This window comes from Alligator mississippiensis, chromosome 5 (assembly GCF_030867095.1).
Source record: "Alligator mississippiensis isolate rAllMis1 chromosome 5, rAllMis1, whole genome shotgun sequence".
Classification (NCBI taxonomy): Eukaryota; Metazoa; Chordata; order Crocodylia; family Alligatoridae; genus Alligator; species Alligator mississippiensis.
The window spans coordinates 33,217,233-33,238,680 of record NC_081828.1 but is presented as its reverse complement, the minus strand read 5'-3'; the positions used below and the strand labels follow the sequence as shown (position 1 = coordinate 33,238,680).

Here is a 21,448-nt window from a genome sequence, read left to right as displayed (position 1 = left end):
AAAGCTGTCTATGTATTATTGTAATCCCCTAAGAAGTACACTGATATGGTTCAGTCCAGAGTACCAAAGGATCTGTTTGGGGATAGTAAATCATTGATAAAGGTTTTACATGAAATAAAGCTGTTTGAGTTGGTAGTGTTTAGTAGCTACTTAAAATTTTAAAGAAACTACATACCAAAGGGCAATGAATTTAACAAGGTAAGGTCCAAATTATAATAGGAATTTTGTCAATTTTTTTAGAAACATAGGAAAACTAAAAAAATGAATTCTTAGAGCTGCAATATTGTGTTTATAACTTTAACATGTTTGTTCTGGACTCCATTAGGTGCATGTTTTTCTATCTGGAATTACTTGGCATCTGATTTTTGTTTAGGAAGATACAGATTGAAAATGGACATTCTAGTTTTTAAATTTTTTTGTAATGAATCATTGTAGTTCAGGATTTTAAATATTTAATGTTAAAATATTTTAAATGTAAAATATTTAAAACTAATTTAAAATTCATTTGTAGGTACATACATAGCAACTGAATAGTGATTCTGGGTGGTTTCTCCCCCTCCCCCTCCAACTTTTGAGTTCCTTTTTGTGAAAAACAGACTCTTCTTTAATTTGTACTGAATGCAGCTTTAACTTTTTGGGACCATTCAGGCAGTGCTGTTTCTTTTAAGCCCCCTCCCCAACTTAAAAGTTTGTACTTGCATGTTGTCTTCACAGATTAAATCACTTTCTAGTATCTGCTTTGTTTATAAAATTACTAACTTGCTCAAATATTAAAGGGTGAGCTGAGAAGGGGAAAGGCACTGTAAATAACTGAATGTTTATTTTAGTTGAGAGCGCCGAAATATTGTAGGTGCACTGAGGTTATGACCATGTATGTGCACAACAATGTGGATTATAACTTTCTGAAAAAATAAAATTGTATATATGGTGATTTGGCTTTCACATTTTAATGTGGGGCATCAAAAGTTACTCAACTAATTATATCTCTAGATTTAATACCATCTGCCCTTTCTTACAAATATAGATCTAACAGAAAACCAACACTATAGATTTGAAAGTAGAGTTTGAAGTTTTTCTTCTAACCAAAGCCTGAACTAAAATAATGATGATGGTGAAGATAATAATTACCATTATTATTTTTTACGTACTTCGTTGTCAGTTGAAGATGAGACCTTAGAGCCCTGTTCACTGGAGCTCTTCACAAATTTAGTAGTCACAGCAGCAACCCAGTGGTAAATGTAATGAATGAGGTAAAGAGCTATCTCGGGCAAGGAGGTTCTCTGCAGCCATGACTCCCCTATGGTGGCCAACTCTGTCAGCACAAGGCAAAGTGTTGGAGGATATCCTAAGCCCTAGCCTCCTTGGAACTCCCTACAGGTATTGCTGCAGCTGCCAGCAAATCTTTTGATGTCCCTCACCTCTCAACATCCTGGGAGTTCTCAGGTTTGAGCTATGGATTCTACTATAGCCAATGAATGGCTTTTAACCTGTTTGTTGTTTCTTCCCTCTGCTTGCTAAATACTGTAAGTTCAGGTATATCCTGCTCTTCTGTGTCCTCCTCCCTCAATGCTCTGCTCCTGTCTCTTTGGTTTCTCAGGCCTTTATCCTTACTTTGTTCTCCTTTGTTCACACTCAACCCTATCCTGTTACTATCCTTCTTATTGTCCAACAAAAAGCTTGTAGTTATTCCATAACTGTTAAAATGGTGAGCTGTTCAGGGTAGTCTCAGCTTGCACAATGCCTATTGCAGTGGGGATCAGTCCTGACTGGGACCTGCAAGTTCTACTATAATAAAAATACGTAATCCGTGATGGTTCTAAACACAGTCAGCATCAGTTTACCCATCTCTGAAATTGGGGAACCTACTTGTATCTCACAAGGGTACTATGAAATAGGGCTGTGCGAAGCTTCGGTCCCTGATTCAATTTGGCTGATTCAGTGGCTGAATCTCCAAATCAGAATAGAATCAGAGGACCCTTTAATCTCTCTGAATCGAATCAGAACCCTTTGAATTGATTTGGAAAGATTCAGCAATTCGGACATAGACACAGATTTAAATGTTTTTTCTGTTGGCTACAAATGTCCAACTCGGGATCCTTAACATTCTAGTTTATTAGGCAGATTGAAGCACTGTAATGAAGTTGAATCATAAACGTTGGGGCTGGTCCACACACACACACACACACACACACACACACACACACACACACACACACACACACACTAGCAAGCTACAAGAGTCAGGTATACCTATCCCACAGGCACTGGAGTCTGCCGTCAAGGCTTCTTTCAGCATGGTGTTATCTTCCAGAAGGGGGTCACTGGCTGGTCAGGTCAGGTCAAGTTGGAGATCAAGAGGGCGCCCTTGAGGGTCACTTTTCACTGCTTTTTATCTGTCCTTGGCAGACTTTGGTGACTCAACAGTTTTCAGGTTTGCCCAATCCAGGGGTTGTTGACCCTCGTGGGACTTCCCCCCTCGGTGGCTACTGGATGGCATCTGTCAGACCCAGGGGTCGTCCACATGTACGTGTAGGTTTGGGAGTCCATTGATGAATTTTGAATAGGGCTCTGGGAGTGGTCGATCTGGAGATATTCATCCCAAAAGTTGGTCCCTGGCGTTGATTAACTCAGGTGAGGGCTTCTAGGCCTTGATCAGTGATGTTTAGAGATTTCCCAGTTGTTACATTATCTTCTGTTGAGTTCTTCCGTTGGTTGATCTGCAGTTTCCTTAGGTGTTAATTGCTGCCTGCTATCGTGTTACACATTCAATCACTGATTCACTTGCTCTTTCAGGGGCCAGCTTGATGCAGGGAAGGGCAGTTTGATTCCTGCCCTTGTTAACATTGTTACAATGTATAACTTACTTATGAAACTAAACACATTTAGTTGAAAGGTGAGGAGTATAAAATATAAGCTACAAAAGTAATGCCGTGGCACACAAGTAGATAAAAATACAAGGGGAGATACAAAATGCACACGTACACATTTCAAAACACAATTCCTTATCTTAAAGTGAAAGAAAGAGGAAAGAAGAAAAGGTAGAAGAGGAAAAACATATTCAAGGAGGGGAGAGCAACTGCAGGCAAGAGGAAAAGGGACTTTCTGCTACATTTCTACATACCTCTAAGTAGCAGGTGGCTCACAAATGCTGCAATGCTGGGGCGTACGCAGTGTCCCAAAGAAGCGCGGGGGGTTCCTCAGTGTGCTCGGCAGCAGACCTGGAAGTGGACCACAAGCACTTCTGATCCACTTCTGGGTCTGCTGGAGAGCATATCAGGGGACCCCCTGCACCCCCCTGGCTGAGCGACTGGTGCCTCCTGGGTCTGATGGGGTACCCAGGGTCCCCCTGCAGCTGATTGCCAAGCTGGGGAGGGTGTGTGTGTGGGGGAGCCCAGCACTCTCCCAGGCAGACCCGTAAGTGGATCACAAGGGTCTCCCCCAGAGGATCACAACAGTCTCTCCGGCAGAACTGCGAGGCTCCCCTGCACTCCTGTGGGGTGTTCCGCCTGCCCCAGCATCGCAGCATTCATGAGCCGCGCCTGGTACCTTGAGGTATGTAGAAAAAACATTTAAAGCTGTGTCTGTGTCCGAATCATTGATTCTCCAAATCAGCATTGAATCTACAGATTCGGATTCAGCTGAATCAAATCGGGGACAGTGATCCGAATTAAATTACTATTTCCAATTCGCTCCGAATCTGAATCAAATAGGGCCCTTTTTGCACACCCTTACTATGAAATACCTCACAAATATTATGATACACTATAAATGGGACCATAGAAAAACCTTAGGCATCGTGGAATATCAGATTAGATTAATTTTGGATTAGTGTAAAATTTCCAGGATAGTGACATGTATGTGCCTGTTAAGTGCCTCAGCCAAAGCTTTGATATGGATGTATGAATCATAATTCGTAAGTAATTTATCTTGAGGCATTGGGTGCTCCAGTATAGTGTCATAGAATCATAGAAATTAAGGACTGGAAGGGACCTTGAAAGATCATCAAGTCCAGCCCCCCTGCTCTTGTCAGGAATACTGCTGAGATCAAATGATCCCAGCAAGGTGTCTGTCCAGTCTCCTCTTAAAGACTTCCAAGGTTTGGGACTGCACCACCACCTTGGGAAGTCTATTCGAGATTTTGGTTACCCTTATCATAAAGAAGTTCTTCCTTGCATCCAACCTGAAACCATCCTCTAACAGTTTATGGCCATTGATCCTTGTCCTCCCCTGCGGCACCCTAGTGAACAGTTTTTCTCCCAGCTCCCAATACTCAGCCCTTATGTACTTAGACAGCCACCAAGTTCCCCCTTTAGTTTTCTCTTCCCCAGGCTGAACAGTCCCAGATCCCTTAGTCTTTCCTCATAAGGTTTGTCCTCCAGGTCCTTATTCTTGTGGCCCTTGCTGGGACCCTTTCAAGATTCTCCACATCTTTTTTGAAGTGCAGTGTCCAGAACTGGACACAGTACTCCATCTGGGGTCTCACCAGTGCCAAGTAGAAAGGGAGTACCACTTCCTTAGCCCTGTTCATGATACATCAGCTAGTGCATCCCAGTATCCTATTAGCTCTTTTGACTACAGCATCGCAGTAGAGGCTCTCATGTTCATCCTGTGATCAGCCATAATCCCAAGGTCCCTTTCAGCCATCATGCTGGCCAGGACATCCCCTAACCTATATTCATGTCTCTGGTTACTTCTCCCCAGATGAAGGACTCTGCATTTATCCTTATTAAACTGCATCTAGTTCCACTTGCCCACCTTTCCAGCTTGTCCAGGTCCTCTTGGATCCTCATCCTATTCCCTAGCATAACTGCTTTTCCCCATAACTTAGTATTGTCCACAAACTTGCCCAGTGTACTTTCCACATTCTCCTCTAAATTGTTGATAAAGATGTTGAACAACATAGGGCCTTGAATTGAACCCAGCAGGATGACACTAACCACCTTCCACCAAGACTATACAGACTCATCCACTAACAGTCTCTGGGTTCGACCCCTTAGCCAGTTCCCAACCCACCTGACCATGGACTCTGTCAGCCCACGATCCCCCGGGTTTTTTTATAAGAGCAGCATGGGAGACCATATCAAAGGCCTTTTTAAAATCCAAGTAAACACAGACCAAACCAAAAAAATGAGCAGAATGGTTAATGCAGATGACAGCCATTGGGAATGTAGGAGGTGGCTTCAACAGCCTGTTCTGGGTTTGCTTTCTTTTTCCTAAAATTGTTGTCCATTTTCAGTGCTTTGATATTTGACACTGTCATTAGGGATATATACCTTCCTTAAAGCTGCTTATTCTCCAGCTGAGATCCTGGGATAGGAGACTTGTGTTTACCTAGATGAAAACAGAATTAGAGCCTTCTTGCTGGCACCTATGCTTCCAGCTTCACTAGTAACCTGTGCGGGGGGGAGTACATTTTCCACTTGCTCATGCAATACATTACTAAAATATAATTTGTCTCTCAAATGACCTTTTTGTTTTCTGAAAGTCTAGTTTCACAGCCTCTAAAATGATCATGGTGAGATTGATTTGAAGTGATGCTACTTCTGCAAAAGGCATAAAATATACTTTCCTGTTCATTGTTTCCAGTTGCTGTAAAACTATAGTGATTTGGACCATTTTTTTTGTCCACAGATTGTGGATTGAGAAGAAATAGGAATACAAAGTTTTGTACTTCTTACTGTATTTAAAAAAGTTACAAAGATTGTTCCAAGGGACCTTTAGATTACATTCTCTGGAAAGATAGAGAAAGGGTTGATTTATTTCCTTTTAAGTAATCAGATTATGAAGAATGCACTCTAACATGGTTAGAAGTACTTTCTGTGTAACTGCCTGCTTGTATGTTACAGATTATTGGAGACAGATAGCAAATCCTTGCGATCTGTAAATGGGTCAAGAAGGAATAGTGGGTCCTCCCTTGTATCTAGTTCATCAGCTTCTAGCAACCTCAGCCATCTCGAAGAAGATTCCTGGATCCTTTGGGGGAGAATTGTAAATGAATGGGAAGATGTACGAAAAAAGAAAGAAAAACAAGTTAAGGTATTATTCAGTTTAGTAGGATACCGTTATAATGTAGTATTATAACCAGTGGTCTTTATTCTCCAGTTGATCCTCCACATTTTTAGGAAAAAACTATGATAGAAACTCCTAATTGAATTTATTTTCATTCTAAACTACAGTTGTGTGTAAGTAAATGTTGGATTTCTCATCTATACTCTGTAAAAACCAGTTGTTTTTTGTTTGGTGCCAGATTTACATATGTCCTGAATATCCAACATTTTCAGTTAAATCTTCCATTGGAAATGGATTGCAAAGTAGGGAAATTCATCAGTATTTTCTTAATTTCATAAATAGGGAATATATTTCATATCATGGGCCAGAATACTCAGACAAGGGTATATGAGTGTCATCTGTGCAGGCAGTAGTACTTCAAGTCTTTCCCCATAGAGTATCAGTCAAAAAGATTTCTAAACTATTTGACTGGGGTAAGTAGGAATAATTTCATGGCAATTTCAATCAATTTTTCAGACTCCTAAATGTTAATCTTCCATTAAAAACTCATCCAGAGAGAACTGACTAGAGCAGTGGTGCTCAACTTCTTGGCCCCATGCATCTGGATCCTGCCTTGTACTGCCCAGATTGGGCCCTGTACTGCCCTAGACCAGTGTACCCAATCTAGCACACACGGCCACATTATCTGCTTGCAGGGCTCCTCATGGATCTGGAAATTTGGCAACAGGGGAGCAGTAATTAATGCTGCCACTGTTCCCTTAATGCCAAATATTTGGACCCATGAGGAACCCTGCAGGCTGGATGACACAACTCTGAGGGCTGGGGATTGAGCACCCCTTGACTAGAGTTTTGCTTTCCATCGCTTTTGTATAGAACTATGTACAGTAGTGAAATGGGTTTGATTGCACTGATGCTGCTACACGCAGATATACATTTTAACTCTTCTTAGAGATGAGGACCCACATCTCTCTTACCAGTAGTTTACGAGAGAATGAATTGGTGTCTTTATGGATAGTTACCTCCTGCCATGTTCAGTATGAATTTGTGTCTACTAAGTCTAAGACCAGGTTCTCTCTAAGCAAAGAGTTCCAACATATAGCTATGTGTAGCAGCATCAGTGCAATCAAACCCATTTCACTGCTGTACGTAGTTCTATACAACAAAGATGGATCAAACATCTAAAACCTGAGTAGTAAAGCACATAGCTTTTAGGGGCTTACTCCCCAAGGTGAAATTAGTATTAGGTGCCTAGGCATACTATGTAGTACATGGAATGGTAGAAATTGCAGAAGAGGATGCAAAATAATTGGCATGCTGAGTAGGGGTGACTTGAAGCACATGACTAGGAAATGCTAACAACTAGGTATGTCTGAAACCTCTCCCCTTTCTAGAGGTTAGGTGCCTTACTCAGGGCTGCAGAAGGTGTTTCTGCCCACTTGAGATCCACAATCCAGAACAGTCTCTTTCTGCCTTTCAGAGAACTGAGCTTACTCTTTTTTTCAGACACGGGAGATGGTACCAGCATTTTCTGTAATAGCCTATGGGTCAGAACATTCACCTAGGATTGGGAGACCTTGTATAAAACCCATGTAATTCACATTCCAGGAAAGGGCCCAGCCATGAGGTTAGGGGATATTTTGGCATGGGAGCACTCTTAGTCTGTACTGCTGAATTCTCTGTTTCACAGTAGCTCAACTTCAAGAATCATGGAGCAAGAGAGAGAGCACAAGAAGGAACATGTCTTTAGTTTGATAAAATGCATACAGAAGATTCCTTTGAGCAGGAAGCAGAAGTTATGACTCCTTCTCTTAAATGGATGCCTTAAGGGTAAAATTGTGCTGTCTCTAGCCCAGTGAATCTTGAATTCTTTGTTGCATATTTGTACAACTTCAACTAGTGGAGTGCCCTCCTCAAGAACAGCCTTTAGTTTTATGGTTAGAGCACTCAACTCAGTAAGCAGAAGAGGTGGGTTTGAACCTTCCTTGGGGTGAGGAGGGAATTGAAGCTGGGGTCTTCCATTTTTTGGGTAAATGCTTCAGTCACTAGGGTGTTTATAGGAAGCTGGGTATCACTGCTGCCATTACCTTCCCCTTGCTTTCTGTAATAATCTAATCCTGTTGTGTGGGTGGTATTCTTTGAGCATGCCTGCTGCATTGGGCCTTCCATGGCTCTGGGCCCTTATCTCCTACGTAAGATGGATAAGAGCGAAGATGCTTAGGCTGGGGTTGTTGTTGTCTTGCAGAGAAGCAGACTTGCAGATGTCTTGAGTACTATGAAGTCAAACAGGAAGGCCTCTAGTGAGTTTTAGGTATCTCTAATTGGGTGTCAGTTGAGCGAGGTTGTTGGATTATGGGTAGGCAACTTTTTTTAGCTGCAGATCAGAATGACCTACACAGGGTCAGAGGCAGGTGGACAGGTAGAGACTAGGACCCCATTGCAGCCAGTACGTATCCTTGGTTTGGACCAGTGTTTCCCGAGGCTGGTGAGCACTCTTGTGCCTCACAGCTGATCTCCTCTGCCTGCTTTGGCACAGCTGATCCCAGTGGTAGTGCCCCTTCTGCAAAAGCCCATCCCTCCCTGCTCTGTGTTGAGGGTTGCTCTCACTTTCATACCTCCTTGCTGCAGCCTCTGTTCTACCCTTGCCACTGACTGCTACCACCACTGATGCCTATTGTTACCAAGAAGCAGCAGCCAATTTGGCAGAGAGGGTAAGTGGTGGCCACAGTTGGGGGCCATGAGAATGCAGCCCTTGGCACAGAGCAGGAAAAGCTGGGGTATTGTTGGAGGGGGTTCAGACAAATGGTTCAGGGACAGAGAAATGCAGGTAGAAAGGGGGGTCTGGGCAAGCTGTGCCACAGGAAATGGATGAGACCTGGGGGAACACCTATAAGTTGGCATCTAGTGTTGGTGCCCCCTGTCACCATGTACTGCTGCACCCCAGATCCAGTCTCCCTGTGACCTCGCCTATAGGCCACAGGTTGCCAGCTTCTGTTCTGTTTTATTTCATTGTGAGTGATTGGGTGGGCAGTAAAGATGTAGAGTAATAGGAAAGTTGAAACAATGGGGGGGGGATGCATTTTGTGTGGGACATGCAGGAAGGAAAATATGATGCTGAAAGGGGAAAGGAAGAATTGAATGCAGAGCAATGAAGGAAAAGAGGAAATTTTAAATGAGGATTTTCTGCCCATACAAAGAAGCCTGTGGAAAGAGTGTGATTGAAGGACAGGAAAATAAGACAAATGTAAGAGTGTAGTAAGTAGGGCTGATTGAATAGGTTTCAGGGAGTATATATGAATTTCACAGTTTTGGTCGTCAAACTTTTATGGTATTTTGACTAATTGTTACAGACAGAATCTGATTATCTGGAGAATACTCAGCTACTGCATTAATTCTGTTGAATCTGTGTTATTGAGTCTATTTTTCTTTCTTTTTCTGTTCAACATTCTTAATAGTATTTTGAAAGATACCTTTAAAGCTCCATCTTTCAGTACGCCAAGTGTGACTAAAGAGATTAAGCTACTTGTACAGCAAATGGGTTATTTTCCGGAAACAGAGATTCTCTTATGCTCTTGTTCTTTTAGGGATAACTTAAAGGAAGGGACATGGGGAGCTAATGGAGTGGTGGAGGAATATCTGTTGAGCTTGAAGCTTAGAGCAGTGATTCTCAGCCAGGGAATCACCTTGGGTTCTCAGCACCTTGGCTTCTGTGAGATCCTTTTAAGAGTGTGGTAGTTTGCAATGCAGAATTTGCAGTTGGGTATGCCAACACCTATGTCATTAGCTAGATAAACTCAGAGAGCACATCCACACTTGTGAGCATGTGTGCTTGCAGCAACTCAAATGAAGTGGTGCAAATTTGAGCTGGGACTTTTTGCCTCAGCACGTGCCCAGACATGCACTTTGTTGTGGAACAAATTGTGCCACTTGGGGCAAAATAACCCTGCCTGGCTCCTCACAGATCTGCAGCTAGGGGGAGCTAGAGCCTGGGGCTAGCACCTGTGCTGGCTCCAGCAGTATAAAAACTTGCCCTGGCCAGCAGCTCAGGGCTACTTGTCCTCAGGACCTTCTGAGGCCCAGTCACTTGGTATCTGGGGACATTAGCCCCCTGCTGAAGCAGCATCCCAAATTCACTTTTTAAAATACCCCAAAATCCACATTTTCACAAGTACAACAAAAGTGTGTGGGGGGGAGATTGATCAGATGGGCAGTGTTTTACTGCTATGTTTACAATGTTTAAGTAATTTGGAAGCCTACCAGTGTCTCTAGCATCATAATAAAGTAAATCCTAAATATCTGTGTGTTTTAATGTTTGCTTTTGGTTTCCTTACACATGGTGGGTGTTTGATACGGAGATGTGGGGTTTGCAGGAGGGGGTGGGAATGGGGGGTGGGGGATGTGAGTCAGTGTGTGGGTTAGGTGTGGGGGCTGCTTAGTAGGGGTGGGTCCCCTGCATGAACGCTGCATGCCTCCCGGTGGCTGGGGGGGTACAGTAGGGCTGGTGGCAGCGGGAGCATGTTGGCGGTGGTAGGCGGGGAGCTCCTGCAGACGTCACTGGCTCTGGTGGCAGGGGGAGGGGTGGTGAGTGCTGACCTGAGGGTTGACGACTACCCACAGATTCTGCCAGCAGGGACAGCAGTGGCCAGTGGCAATCGCTGACTACCCACAGACGCCACTGGTGGCACCCCCTTTTCTGAGGGGGTGCACCACCACGCTCAGGGGGTGCACGTGCACCTGTGTGCACTCCCAACACATTGCTGATGGTCCCCTGCCCCCCACAGTGCAGAGCTCTTCTCCCCCCCCCCCAAGCACATGGACTACCCTGCCTGCAGGGTCCCAGCCTCCTCCCCCGCTGGTCTCCAGCCGCCTGCTCATTCCTCTGGAGGCTGGAGATGAGCAGAACACAAGCAGGAGGCTAGAGAGAATAGGAGAATGAGCAGGAGGCTCATTCCCCGTGCCCCCTGTTTGTTCCTCCAGCTCCCCACTTGCTCTCCTAGCCCCCCTACACTTGCTGGCAGTAGCAGAGAAGGAGCAGGAGGCTGGAGAGAGCAGGGGAATGTTTCCAGCTCATGTCCAAGGGCTTGTCTCCAGCCTCCTGCTGGTTTCCAGCCCCCTGCTCGTTCTCCTGCTTGTCTCCAACCTTGGGAGGCTGGAGAGAGCATGGAAATGCCTCCAGCATGTCTCCACCCCCTGCTCATTCCCCTGGAAATGAGCTGGAGACATTCCTCTGCTCTCTGCAGCCTCCTGCTCCTTCTTTGCTACTGCCAATGAATGGGGGGGGGGCTGGGAGAGCAAGCAGGGAGCTAGGGGAAGGAACAGGGGGCAGGGGGAAGGAACGGGGAGTTGGGGAAAGGACCGGGAAGGGCGGGAGTTTTAAAAAGTAGCCTTATGATGATTCTTCATTTCAACCTTCGTTATAGAGAGGTTTTTACATATCAATTTCTAGCTGTTGCAAGATCTACCAGTTTTCCTTATTCAGCATTTTATATTTTCTTAAAGAAGATTGATTAATAGATGATTATGTCGTTTCAAGAACATAAAAAGAACTAGCAGTTGGATAAGATTAAAAAATATACATACTAAAGGAAATGTCTTCTATTGAATAGGAAATGGTCTAGACCAGGGGTATGCAGGGGTACTTGGGAAGCCTCCAGGGGGTATGTGGTAGTGAAGTGTGTGTGTGTGGGGTGGGGGTGGGGCACTTCCAGGTTTATCACCGGCACTTTCAGGCTTGCCACCAGCACTTCTGGTTTTGCTGTCGGGGACTTCCCACCCCCTCCACCCCCTCGTTCGTCGATCGGCCAGGGGACTCCCTGCTTCTGGACTAGCTGCCGGAGGTATTCCAACCAAAAAAGGTTGAAAATCCCTGGTCTAGACTAGGGGTGGTCAGCCTGTAGTCACAGTTAACGTGGACAGCTGCTGTGTTGCATGCAGCAGGTCAGGGAGGGAGCACCACAGCAGACGGGGCAGGGTGCAGAAAAAGTAGCAGATTGAGCAGAGAGCACAGGGAAGGAAGCAGAAAGTAGAACAGCAGATCAGGTATGGAGCACATGCCTAGGAGCAGAAAGCAGAGCAGCAGATTGGACAGAGGAAGGGGATTGTAGTGGCACTCAGAGAGGGTACAGGGCTAATTTATGGCACACCTGCCAAAGAGATTGGTTTCCACTGGTATAGACCATAACACCAAAACACCTGGCCGGGGTCATTTGACCCCAGTACTCTTTCCTGCCACAGCAGGGGGTTGGACTTGATGATCTGCTCAGGTCCCTTCCGACCCTACAAACTATGAAACTATAATGATTCTGTCTTAAGGATTGCAGGGAAGACAATTAACATTCTTGATCCATACTTGTTTTTAATCACTAGATCAAGCAATCAAAATCTGTATCACCCAGTCTTTCCTGATAGATCTAGAAAGAGATGAACCAAACTAGGGAACAATTTTTTATTTTATGTGAAACTAATACAGAAAGTTATCAAGACCCCCAGTATGTGGCTCTTCAAAAACAATTTACTCAGAAAAGACTTGGATTATATTCAGGCTACCTGTAGTTTACAGAGAAATAAGAAAGCTTGGTGGAGCTGAACATAATACTCCTTTTGGTATGCCTGTATTGAAACGGCTTAAAACAAAGCAAAAGAACCCTGAAGCACTGCATGTCAGTTAATCAAATCAAATTCAAGAATTTCCTGTACATATTGAATGTTTTTGCTAAAGATGATCTTACCAGAATAACAGAGAAATGGGACATTTGTTATACCATAGTAACCCCGTGTCCTTACCTGCACAAAATAATAGTTTGGTAAGTATTGCTGTTGCATAACAATGCATTTTATACTGTTAATTTTATCATTTATCTGCCTGGGAAACTATTCCAATTGATTCCTGTGGTCTGAATTTGAGATTTAAAAATGTAATGAAGGACATTGTCTCTCAGATACTTTCTTGTGAAATAACTGCGTCAGTTATTCTGGCCAATGATAGCGGTACTAGAAATGAATCGTTATTTAAATACCATATATTCTTATATACAACGTGCCCCCAAGTAAGATATGCACCTTATTTTTGAAAGACAGAATGAAGGAAAAAAAGATCTTTCTTTGAAAATACTGGTAAGTAGTAGGGGTGTGCGAAGCGGGCCCTGTTTGCTTTGGATTTGGATCCAGCTGAAATCGGGGATAGTGATTTGATTTGTTGATTCAGCTCACTGTCCCAGATTCAATTTGGCCAAATCTGAAGATTCGATGCTGATTCAGAGAATCAGCAATTTGGACGTAGGCACAGCTTTAAAAGTTTTTCTACATACCTTGAGGTACCAGCGCGGCTCATGATTGCTGTGATGTTGGGGCACATGGAGCATCATGTAAGAGTGAGGGGTGGCCCTCCACATGTTTGGTAGCAAACCTGGAAGGTGTGCTGGGGAGCCCCCCAGATCAGTGGTCAGCTGCAGGGGGGCCCTGGGTGCTCCCCCCCCCCCCGACCCAGGAAGCACCAGTCGCTGAGCTGGTGCGGGGGAGCCCAGCACACTCCCCGAGGGACCCAGAAGTGGACCATAAGTGCTTCTGGTCCACTTCTGGGTCTGCTGCCGAGCGTGCTTGGGAGCCCCCTGCGCTTCTGTGGGACACTCCATGCGCCCCAGCATCGCAGCACTCATGAGCCCCTGCTACCTTGAGGTATGTAGAAAAAACATTTAAAGCTGTGTCTATGTCCAAATCTCCGAATCTTTCTGAATCTCTCCAAACTGATTCAGGTGGTTCGGATTCGATTCAGAGAGATTAAAGGGTCCTCTGATTCGATTTGGATTCAGAGATTTGGCCACTGAATCGGGCCGATTCTCCGCCTAATCGAATCAGGGACTGAAGCTTCACACAGCCCTAGTAAGTAGCAGTAAATGAGAAGCAGCTTCTGCAACAGGACCCTCTGCTGGGGAGAAAGGGAAAGTGTCTGCAGCTAGGGAGCCCTGTGCTCATTATGCTGCTTCCTTTGCAACATGGGCAGCATTACTTTTGCTACCCCTCTCCTCCTCCTCCCCTCCCCCCAGAGGCTGAACTACTATTACCTATTTCCTTGCCTATCGTTTTGGCTCCTGAGTTTTAGAAAAAAAAAGACACGCCGTATGCAAGAAAATACAATATAACCCAACATTTATTAAGTAACTTGTCTTGATACTGAGTTATTTTTAGTAGCTTTTCTAGCTCCTAAGTACTAAAATTACTTTGCCTTGTGAAACTTTATACTCTTGTAGTCTTCTTAACTTTCTTACTTTTGCTAGCTTAAATCAATTTAGTAAGCATGAAACAGAAGTTAGTACATCTGGGATGATCTAGTTGGGGATAGTCCTGTTGTAAGTTGGGGGTTGGAATAGATGAGTTCCTGAGGTCCCTTCTAACCCTAATTTTCTATGATCCTATGCTTCTACAATTTTTTTTTTTAAATATGCACCTCAAGCAATGAATTGTTGACTGAAACATTTTAAGTTAGGAGAACCCTCCCTGACTGAAATCTATTTTAACTCTTATTTTGTTTTGAAGAGATTTATGTATTTATACCTGTAGGAAGCTTTAATGAGTTTATTTTCTTTTTTCTTGTGCTTTAGGAGCTTGTTCGAAAAGGGATACCCCATCATTTCAGAGCAATAGTATGGCAGCTTTTATGCAGTGCTCAAAGCATGCCAATAAAGGATCAATATTCAGAGCTTTTGAAAATGACCTCTCCTTGTGAAAAACTAATAAGAAGGGACATTGCTAGGACATATCCTGAACATGATTTTTTTAAAGAAAAAGACAGCTTTGGTCAGGAAGTTTTATTTAATGTAATGAAGGTAAGTCTGTAGTTTGCAGCTCTTTTTGGAAATAAGATATTGTAACGTAGAGGCTTGAAACATAACTTACGTCTTTGTATTTTTAAACTTGCATCTAGTCTTTGGCAATATAATCTTTAAAGCTGTAACTTAATACAGTATTAAAATGTTTTTTGCCAGTTAGCACAACTTTTATGATGGCTTGAAATATTTGTATTCCTTTTAACCAGAGGAATATTTCATTTATCAGTGGTACCAAAAACTTAGTTGCCTCATTAGATTAAAACAAAACCAAATGCTAAATGCTGAAAGTATAATGGAATGTACTATATGCAATAGATCAAAAATGCTGTGATAGTTGACTAAAATGTGCACTAGAAATCAAAACTGACGTTAAATTTTCAAACTATTCTGTTGATCTTATGTATTGAAGGTCAGAGTGAAGAAAACATCTACAGGCTGATTTAAGATTACTATACAAGATGAATTCAGGATAAAATGTTTCCTAAAATTAGAATTTCCCTGCATTTTGTGATTAATGTCACTATTTTGGGACTTAAATTAGGAAAGTAGATTCTAGACTGCAGTTTCTGGAAGTCCTTTGTCAGCAGAAACACTGAGCAGCTGTCAAATCTGATTAACAGAGTTAAATTTGACAACTCTAAGTAAAATCTAAAGAGCCAAGAAAAAGCACATGTATACAGACTATCCATGTCTTATTTTATAGTATTAACCCCTTCAGGAAGTCGTTACTAATATCTGTCTTGCAGGTTTCTCTGTGGACCAGGTTGTTGGGTGCAAAGGAGAAAAAAAAATGGTGTTATCCAGTCTGTATTCCAAATTTGTCTTTGTACTCTCTTCCTAGAGTTGATAAACTCTTGTTGAGGAATGCACGCTTCTTTAAAAGGGGGTTAGAGAGAAACCCTTGAAATGCTTCCACTGTCCTGGTTTGCAGAGCAAGGAACTGTGTTCAGTCCCCTGCAGGTCATTGGCTGGCCAGCCTTTACTTCTGTGAGAGATTAATATTCAGAGATGGATTGGATCTACTGAGAGTCAGATTATTTTGTTGAAATGTCTAGCAGTTGGAAGTCAGCTATGTTGGAGAGCAAATAGCTCAGGCCCATCTGGTTGTTCTTGTATAGTACTTTCAACAAGGAAACAGCCTGGCAGTTTTGAAACTAGTTCTTAAACTGGCTGATATTCTTGTAGTGAGGTTGAACTGGCTTCTTGCAACTGTTTATGTGACAGGATCTTTGACATTTTGACTAACCCAGTTAAGGGGTACAAATAAAAACTAATTGAAGGCACACCTTTGAGTGGTGGTTTCAGTAGCTTTAGAAATATGGTAGATCTGGGGCTGTGCTTTAGGATTTGCTCTTACATTAAAGTTTAAAAACTTGCTTACATTTACAAAACAGCTACTAGGGATAAAAGTGTAAGTGGGTTATTAATTGTTGCTGTTCAAAATCTTTAAAGCTCTTTATCTTCTAGGCTTATTCATTAGTGGATCGTGAGGTTGGATACTGTCAAGGAAGTGCTTTTATAGTTGGGCTGCTGCTTATGCAGGTAAACAGAGCATTATATTAAATATTTGACATTAAAGGTTCTACATATGCCAGTATAGTGTTCTTAGGTGATTAATTTTCCTTTTGCATCACTTACTACAGTGGACTGTCTAGATACTTTATTGGTCAAAGGTTTTTAAAGATGCTGTACAAAATTGAAATGATCTACTTCTAGTTTTAATTTACTTGCATGTTACCTTGCTTTTGTCTTTACTAAGGAACATCTCATTAGAAGGAGTGACCTTTCTTGCTGGAGAGGAGAAATTTACTTCTTAGTTTTTCTCAGTACTTGGGGGAGACCTTATCGTTGCAAATTACTTCAGCATAGTGTTACCTCAGCTATGTATTAATTAGGTATTTCAGCCTTATTGGGCTTACCTGCCCTCTGACTATGATGCTTTGCTTGAATTAACTTGCCAAACTTAAACTCTCACCCATATTTCAGTCTAAAGACTGCTTTAGCACTCTACATTAGGTTTGTGTTGGCAAAAGGCCAGAGTCCAACACTTATAATAGCAAAATGAACCTGAAATGATCCAGTGTCTTCTGGGGTGTACCACAGGAAGTGATTAAGGACCTTGAACATTTTTTTAAAATTATTTGTATTGTGCCTTTTTGTTTCTAATGTAGATGCCAGAAGAGGAAGCCTTCTGTGTGTTTGTTAAATTAATGCAAGATTATAGACTTCGAGAACTCTTCAAACCAAGTATGGCTGAGCTGGGCCTTTGCATGTACCAATTTGAATGCATGATACAGGTACATGCAAAATTGGTTAAGTGTATAGTATCTTATGTACTTGGCTATTTGTAGGCAGATTTCGGTTTCATACACATACAAAATATTTTTTGCAGATAGTTTACAAAGCCTTTGTGTATAAGCAGTGGTTAAACAGATGAAAACTGAAGGGAGAGTCTTATGTTAATCAAGGAGGAAGATGATCAGTGCTCTACTTTTAGGAGGGATCTGGGTGGCAGTAACAATCTGCCTTTTTAAAAATAATTTATTAAAAGTTAAGAACACAGAAATAGCCAGGCCAGACTAGCCTACTTCCTCATGCCATTTCTCTCCCAATGGCTAATACCAATGATTTCAGAGGAAGGTGCAAAATATTCCATAACAGATGCCAAAAATTTGCTTTCTAACTTCAGGGAGACAGTGATTGACATTTGTATTGTAATGTAAGGATTTGGATCCCGTACTTTCATCATTTCCAGTGTAAATGTAGATCAGGGTGGGCAATTATTTTGGATGGAGGGCCACTTGATAAGTTTTGGTGATCTGTTGAGGGCTGCAAGGGTAGCCTTGCCCCTTGACAGGTGCTCCACTCCCTGGTCACCATCTTGGGACCAGAAGTCCCACTAGTCTTTGCCAGCCAGTAGTCCCTCCCCTTGCCCCCAGAAGTACTTCTTTTGGGAAGGGGGCTTGCCATCTTGGAACTGGAAAAAACCCCAAATTATACTAAAAATCAAAGCATTGACAATAACATATTTTAATTTTATTTAAAATATATTTTTGTCCTGATTTGTGTGTGATTCTGTGGTGTATATAGAGGTGATTGCATAAAAGCTCAAAATGAAGTCTTACTCTTGTATATTGTGGGGGTGGGAGGATATGGGATTTGTGGGGGGCTGTGTGAGTGTGTGCGTGTGTGCATGTATGTATGTATGTAGGGTGTGGGGGTATGTGTACGTGTGGGTGGGTTGGTATGTGGGGTTGAGGGGTGTTTGTGGGGATGTGTGTGTGGGTATGGGGTTTGTGGCGGCTTTGGGGTGTGTGTAGGGGTGGGGTGTGCATGGGGGATGTGCGTAGCAGTGAACGGGGCTCCCCTCAAGGTACGGGGTATGCGTGGAGAGGAGTGTGGGGTTTATGCGGGGAAGGGTGTGGGTGGGTGTGGTGTTTGTGGGGGGTGTGATTGTGTGGGGGAGGGTGTGGTTGTGAAGTTTGCAGGGGAGGGTTTGTGGGTATGGTGGGCTGCACGTGGGAGCTGCCCCCCCCCCCCCCGCGAGCATGGAGCCTGTGTGCCCTGCGGCATGTCCCTGCCACCGCCAGCAGTGTGCAGCCCCAGCCCCACCCCCATGCCTGCTCCAGACTCGTCCCTGCCAGAGCAGATCAGCCAGAACCCACACACACAGCCCTGACCTGACCTGCCCCGTGCCTGCTCTGCACTGCCCACCCATGGTGCATTCTGCTGTCCCCTGAGCACAAAGTAGCACTGGGGCAGCTCTGCAGCTAGATTGCCTTTCTAAGCAGCCCATGTGGCAGCAGCTCCTTCTGGCTGCCATTGCCTCTGGCTCCAGCCCTGCAGTGCTGCACAGCTGTGACTGTGCATGTCCTGTGTCTGCTTCAGGCTCACCTGCCCAGGCTCAGCAGCGGCGGTGCGGGACAGAAGCTGTGTCTCAGTGCGGGAGAAAAGCAGCTCCTCCCCCTCACTGCTGCGCAGCATTTCCTGCTGTAGCCATCTGGAGCCCATGCTGTGCTGCCCTGAGTCTATTCTGTCATCACCGCCACCTCTGGGCTACCTAGCGGTGGCAGCGCAAAGAAACTGGAGGGCAGCACAGCACAAACTCCAGGAGGTTGCAGCAGGAATGGCCAGCAGTTGGAGTGGGAGGAGGAGGGACCACTTTTCACCCATGATGAGCAACAGCTTCTGTCCCATGCTGTTGCTGCTGAGTGTGGGCAGGCACAGAGCACATGGGGTCAAGGCTGTGCAGTGCAGGTCCCCACCAGTACTGTGGGGCTGTGGCCAGTGGTGGCAGCAGCTGGAAGGAGCCGTTGCCACCTGGGCTGCCTAGAAAGGCAGTCCAGCTTTGGACCTGCCCCAGCCCCACTGCATGCCCAGGGGGTGGCAGGACATACCATGGGCAGGCAGGGCCTGGGCCAGGTGGGACCAAAGGACTTGCTGCAGGCTGGACAAAGACCTGCCACAGGCCAGATCCACCCACAGGTCATATTTTGCCTACCCCTGATGTAGATGTTACCCATAAACTTTTATTTCCTGTTATCCTCTTGGTCTTGTTTTCTTTATTGAATATCAGTGTGGGTTTTTTCCACCATCAAGAAGACTTTGTTGGTCTGTCTGTTTATTTATTATATTCTCCTTTCTAGGAGCAGCTACCAGAGCTTTATGTGCACTTTCAGTCCCAGAGTTTCCATACTTCAATGTATGCTTCATCGTGGTTTTTAACAATCTTTCTCACAACTTTTCCACTACCAATTGCAACAAGAATATTTGATATTTTTATGTCTGAGGTAAGTAAATGTCTACGGTTGACTTGCTACTACAACTGTTGCTGCCGAGTTCTGTCATTTGGGTGGCGGTATACATTGTTTCACTAGATGAGTTTCAAACATGCTTGTATATAATTAAATAAATGTAAAATTGAATTGTTACGAAAACAATACATATTTAATGAAGAAAAGCAGTTGTATCTTCTTCACAGTTAGAGTGGCCAAGGTCTGGAACGGGCTCTGAAGGGAGGTGGTGCTCTCCCCTACCCTGGGGGTCTTCAAGAGGAGGTTAGACGAGTATCTAGCTGGGGTCATCTAGACCCAGCACTCTTTCCTGCTTATGCAGGGGGTTGGACTTGATGATTTATTGAGGTCCCTTCCGACCCTAACATCTATGAATCTATGAACTCCTTGGTAGTTCAGCCTCATTATATAAACAGGATGATGTGAAGGAAACACCAGTTTTTAATGCAAAGATGTTCACTAGTGTTGTTAGTACTGTCCAGTATGTGCAGGGCTAACTCACTGTTGCAGTATGTAAGCTAGTTATTGCATTGTATTATTGACAATCCCTTAAATAATGGATGAAATTTATTTTTTAAACAACTTTTATTTTCAGGGTTTAGAGATAGTATTTCGAGTAGGTTTAGCAGTTCTTCAGATGAACCAAGCAGAATTATTGCAACTTGACATGGAAGGGATGTTACAGGTAAACTAAATTTACAATAATACTGTTAAACATTCATTCATTTGCAAACAATGATATATGTATTTGTCAGTGCTAGTTACTTGTAATCTTGTGCTTTGATTTGCTTTTAGCACTTTCAAAAGGTCATTCCACATCAGTTTGACAGTGGTCCAGACAAATTAATCCAAGCATCTTACCAAGTCAAATACAATGCAAAGAAGATGAAAAAGTAGGTATTGTATTTTGAAAAACAGTATTTACTGTCAAAAGTGACTAATGTTTTATGAATTCTTAAAGATACTTGCCCATTATTTCAGTTTGAGGTTTTCTGTTTTAAACTTCCTTGTATGTATTGGTATCTAATTCACTTCAAGTGAATATAATGTATTGTTTTACAGGGACAGTGATTCTTTTGAGGTAGTAATTACTATGTTTGCAGATCATTGTAACTAAAAGTATTATATCCCATGAATAAAAATAATTCAAAACACTGCAGAAAAAAACTAAAATAATCACAATTATATTAATGATCAAAAGCACTTTTGTAAACTTGAGAATATGAACAGGAATGTGAAAGAACCTGGTTAGGAGAAAAATTAAACTAATTAGAAGATGGGTTAAATCCTTTGATTAAATGATTGGGGTTTTGAGAACTGGTGAAAATATTCATACAGTAATAAAGATAGTATGTTGACCAAGAGAAATATGGTTTATAATCCAAACAGACAAAACTTTGTAATACTAGCTGATGGTTGTAAAGATACTTTTGGCTTGCTGTTTAAAAGCCCATGACATCTGTCACAGCTACAGGGTTAGCTGTACCACTTTCTCCCTTTGGGTTTCATTTGTGTGCACCCCCTCAAGTGTTTGGTCTCCTGCCTTTTTATTTCAGAGAGGAATTCTACATTTCTTCCACTCTGTCTACAGTAGTCTGAGCCCATGCTGTTTTTATCCAGCACATTTGACTTTGTCTAGATACTTGCAGTTCTTCTTTGGAAGTCCATGGTGGTTTGCTTAAGTTCTGAGCATTGTTTATTTTACCAGTAGGAGTGAAGTTTTTAGAGAGGATTTTGAAATGGTCTATAAATATATCTTGCTTACAATTCTTCTATCTCCTGCTGGTAATTTTGGAAGGCTCAGTGTCCTCAGACACCTTGCAA

At 43.2% G+C, this 21,448-nt stretch overlaps 1 protein-coding gene across 6 annotated transcripts in view; it reads left to right on the top strand.

The window, feature by feature from the left end:
• The window catches only part of EVI5 (ecotropic viral integration site 5), a 170,441-nt gene that overhangs the window by 41,679 nt on the left and 107,314 nt on the right, over positions 1-21,448 (top strand). For 5 of the 6 annotated variants that reach the window (XM_059728053.1, XM_059728052.1, XM_019479107.2 and 2 more), the window contains 7 exons: positions 5,847-6,036; positions 14,604-14,828; positions 16,299-16,373; positions 17,003-17,128; positions 19,478-19,621; positions 20,220-20,309; positions 20,420-20,517. In XM_059728053.1, coding sequence (XP_059584036.1) covers positions 5,847-6,036; positions 14,604-14,828; positions 16,299-16,373; positions 17,003-17,128; positions 19,478-19,621; positions 20,220-20,309; positions 20,420-20,517 — 948 coding nt within the window. The remainder of the gene's footprint in view (positions 1-5,846; positions 6,037-14,603; positions 14,829-16,298; positions 16,374-17,002; positions 17,129-19,477; positions 19,622-20,219; positions 20,310-20,419; positions 20,518-21,448) is intronic. The other variant, XM_059728050.1, reaches the window with a different exon arrangement.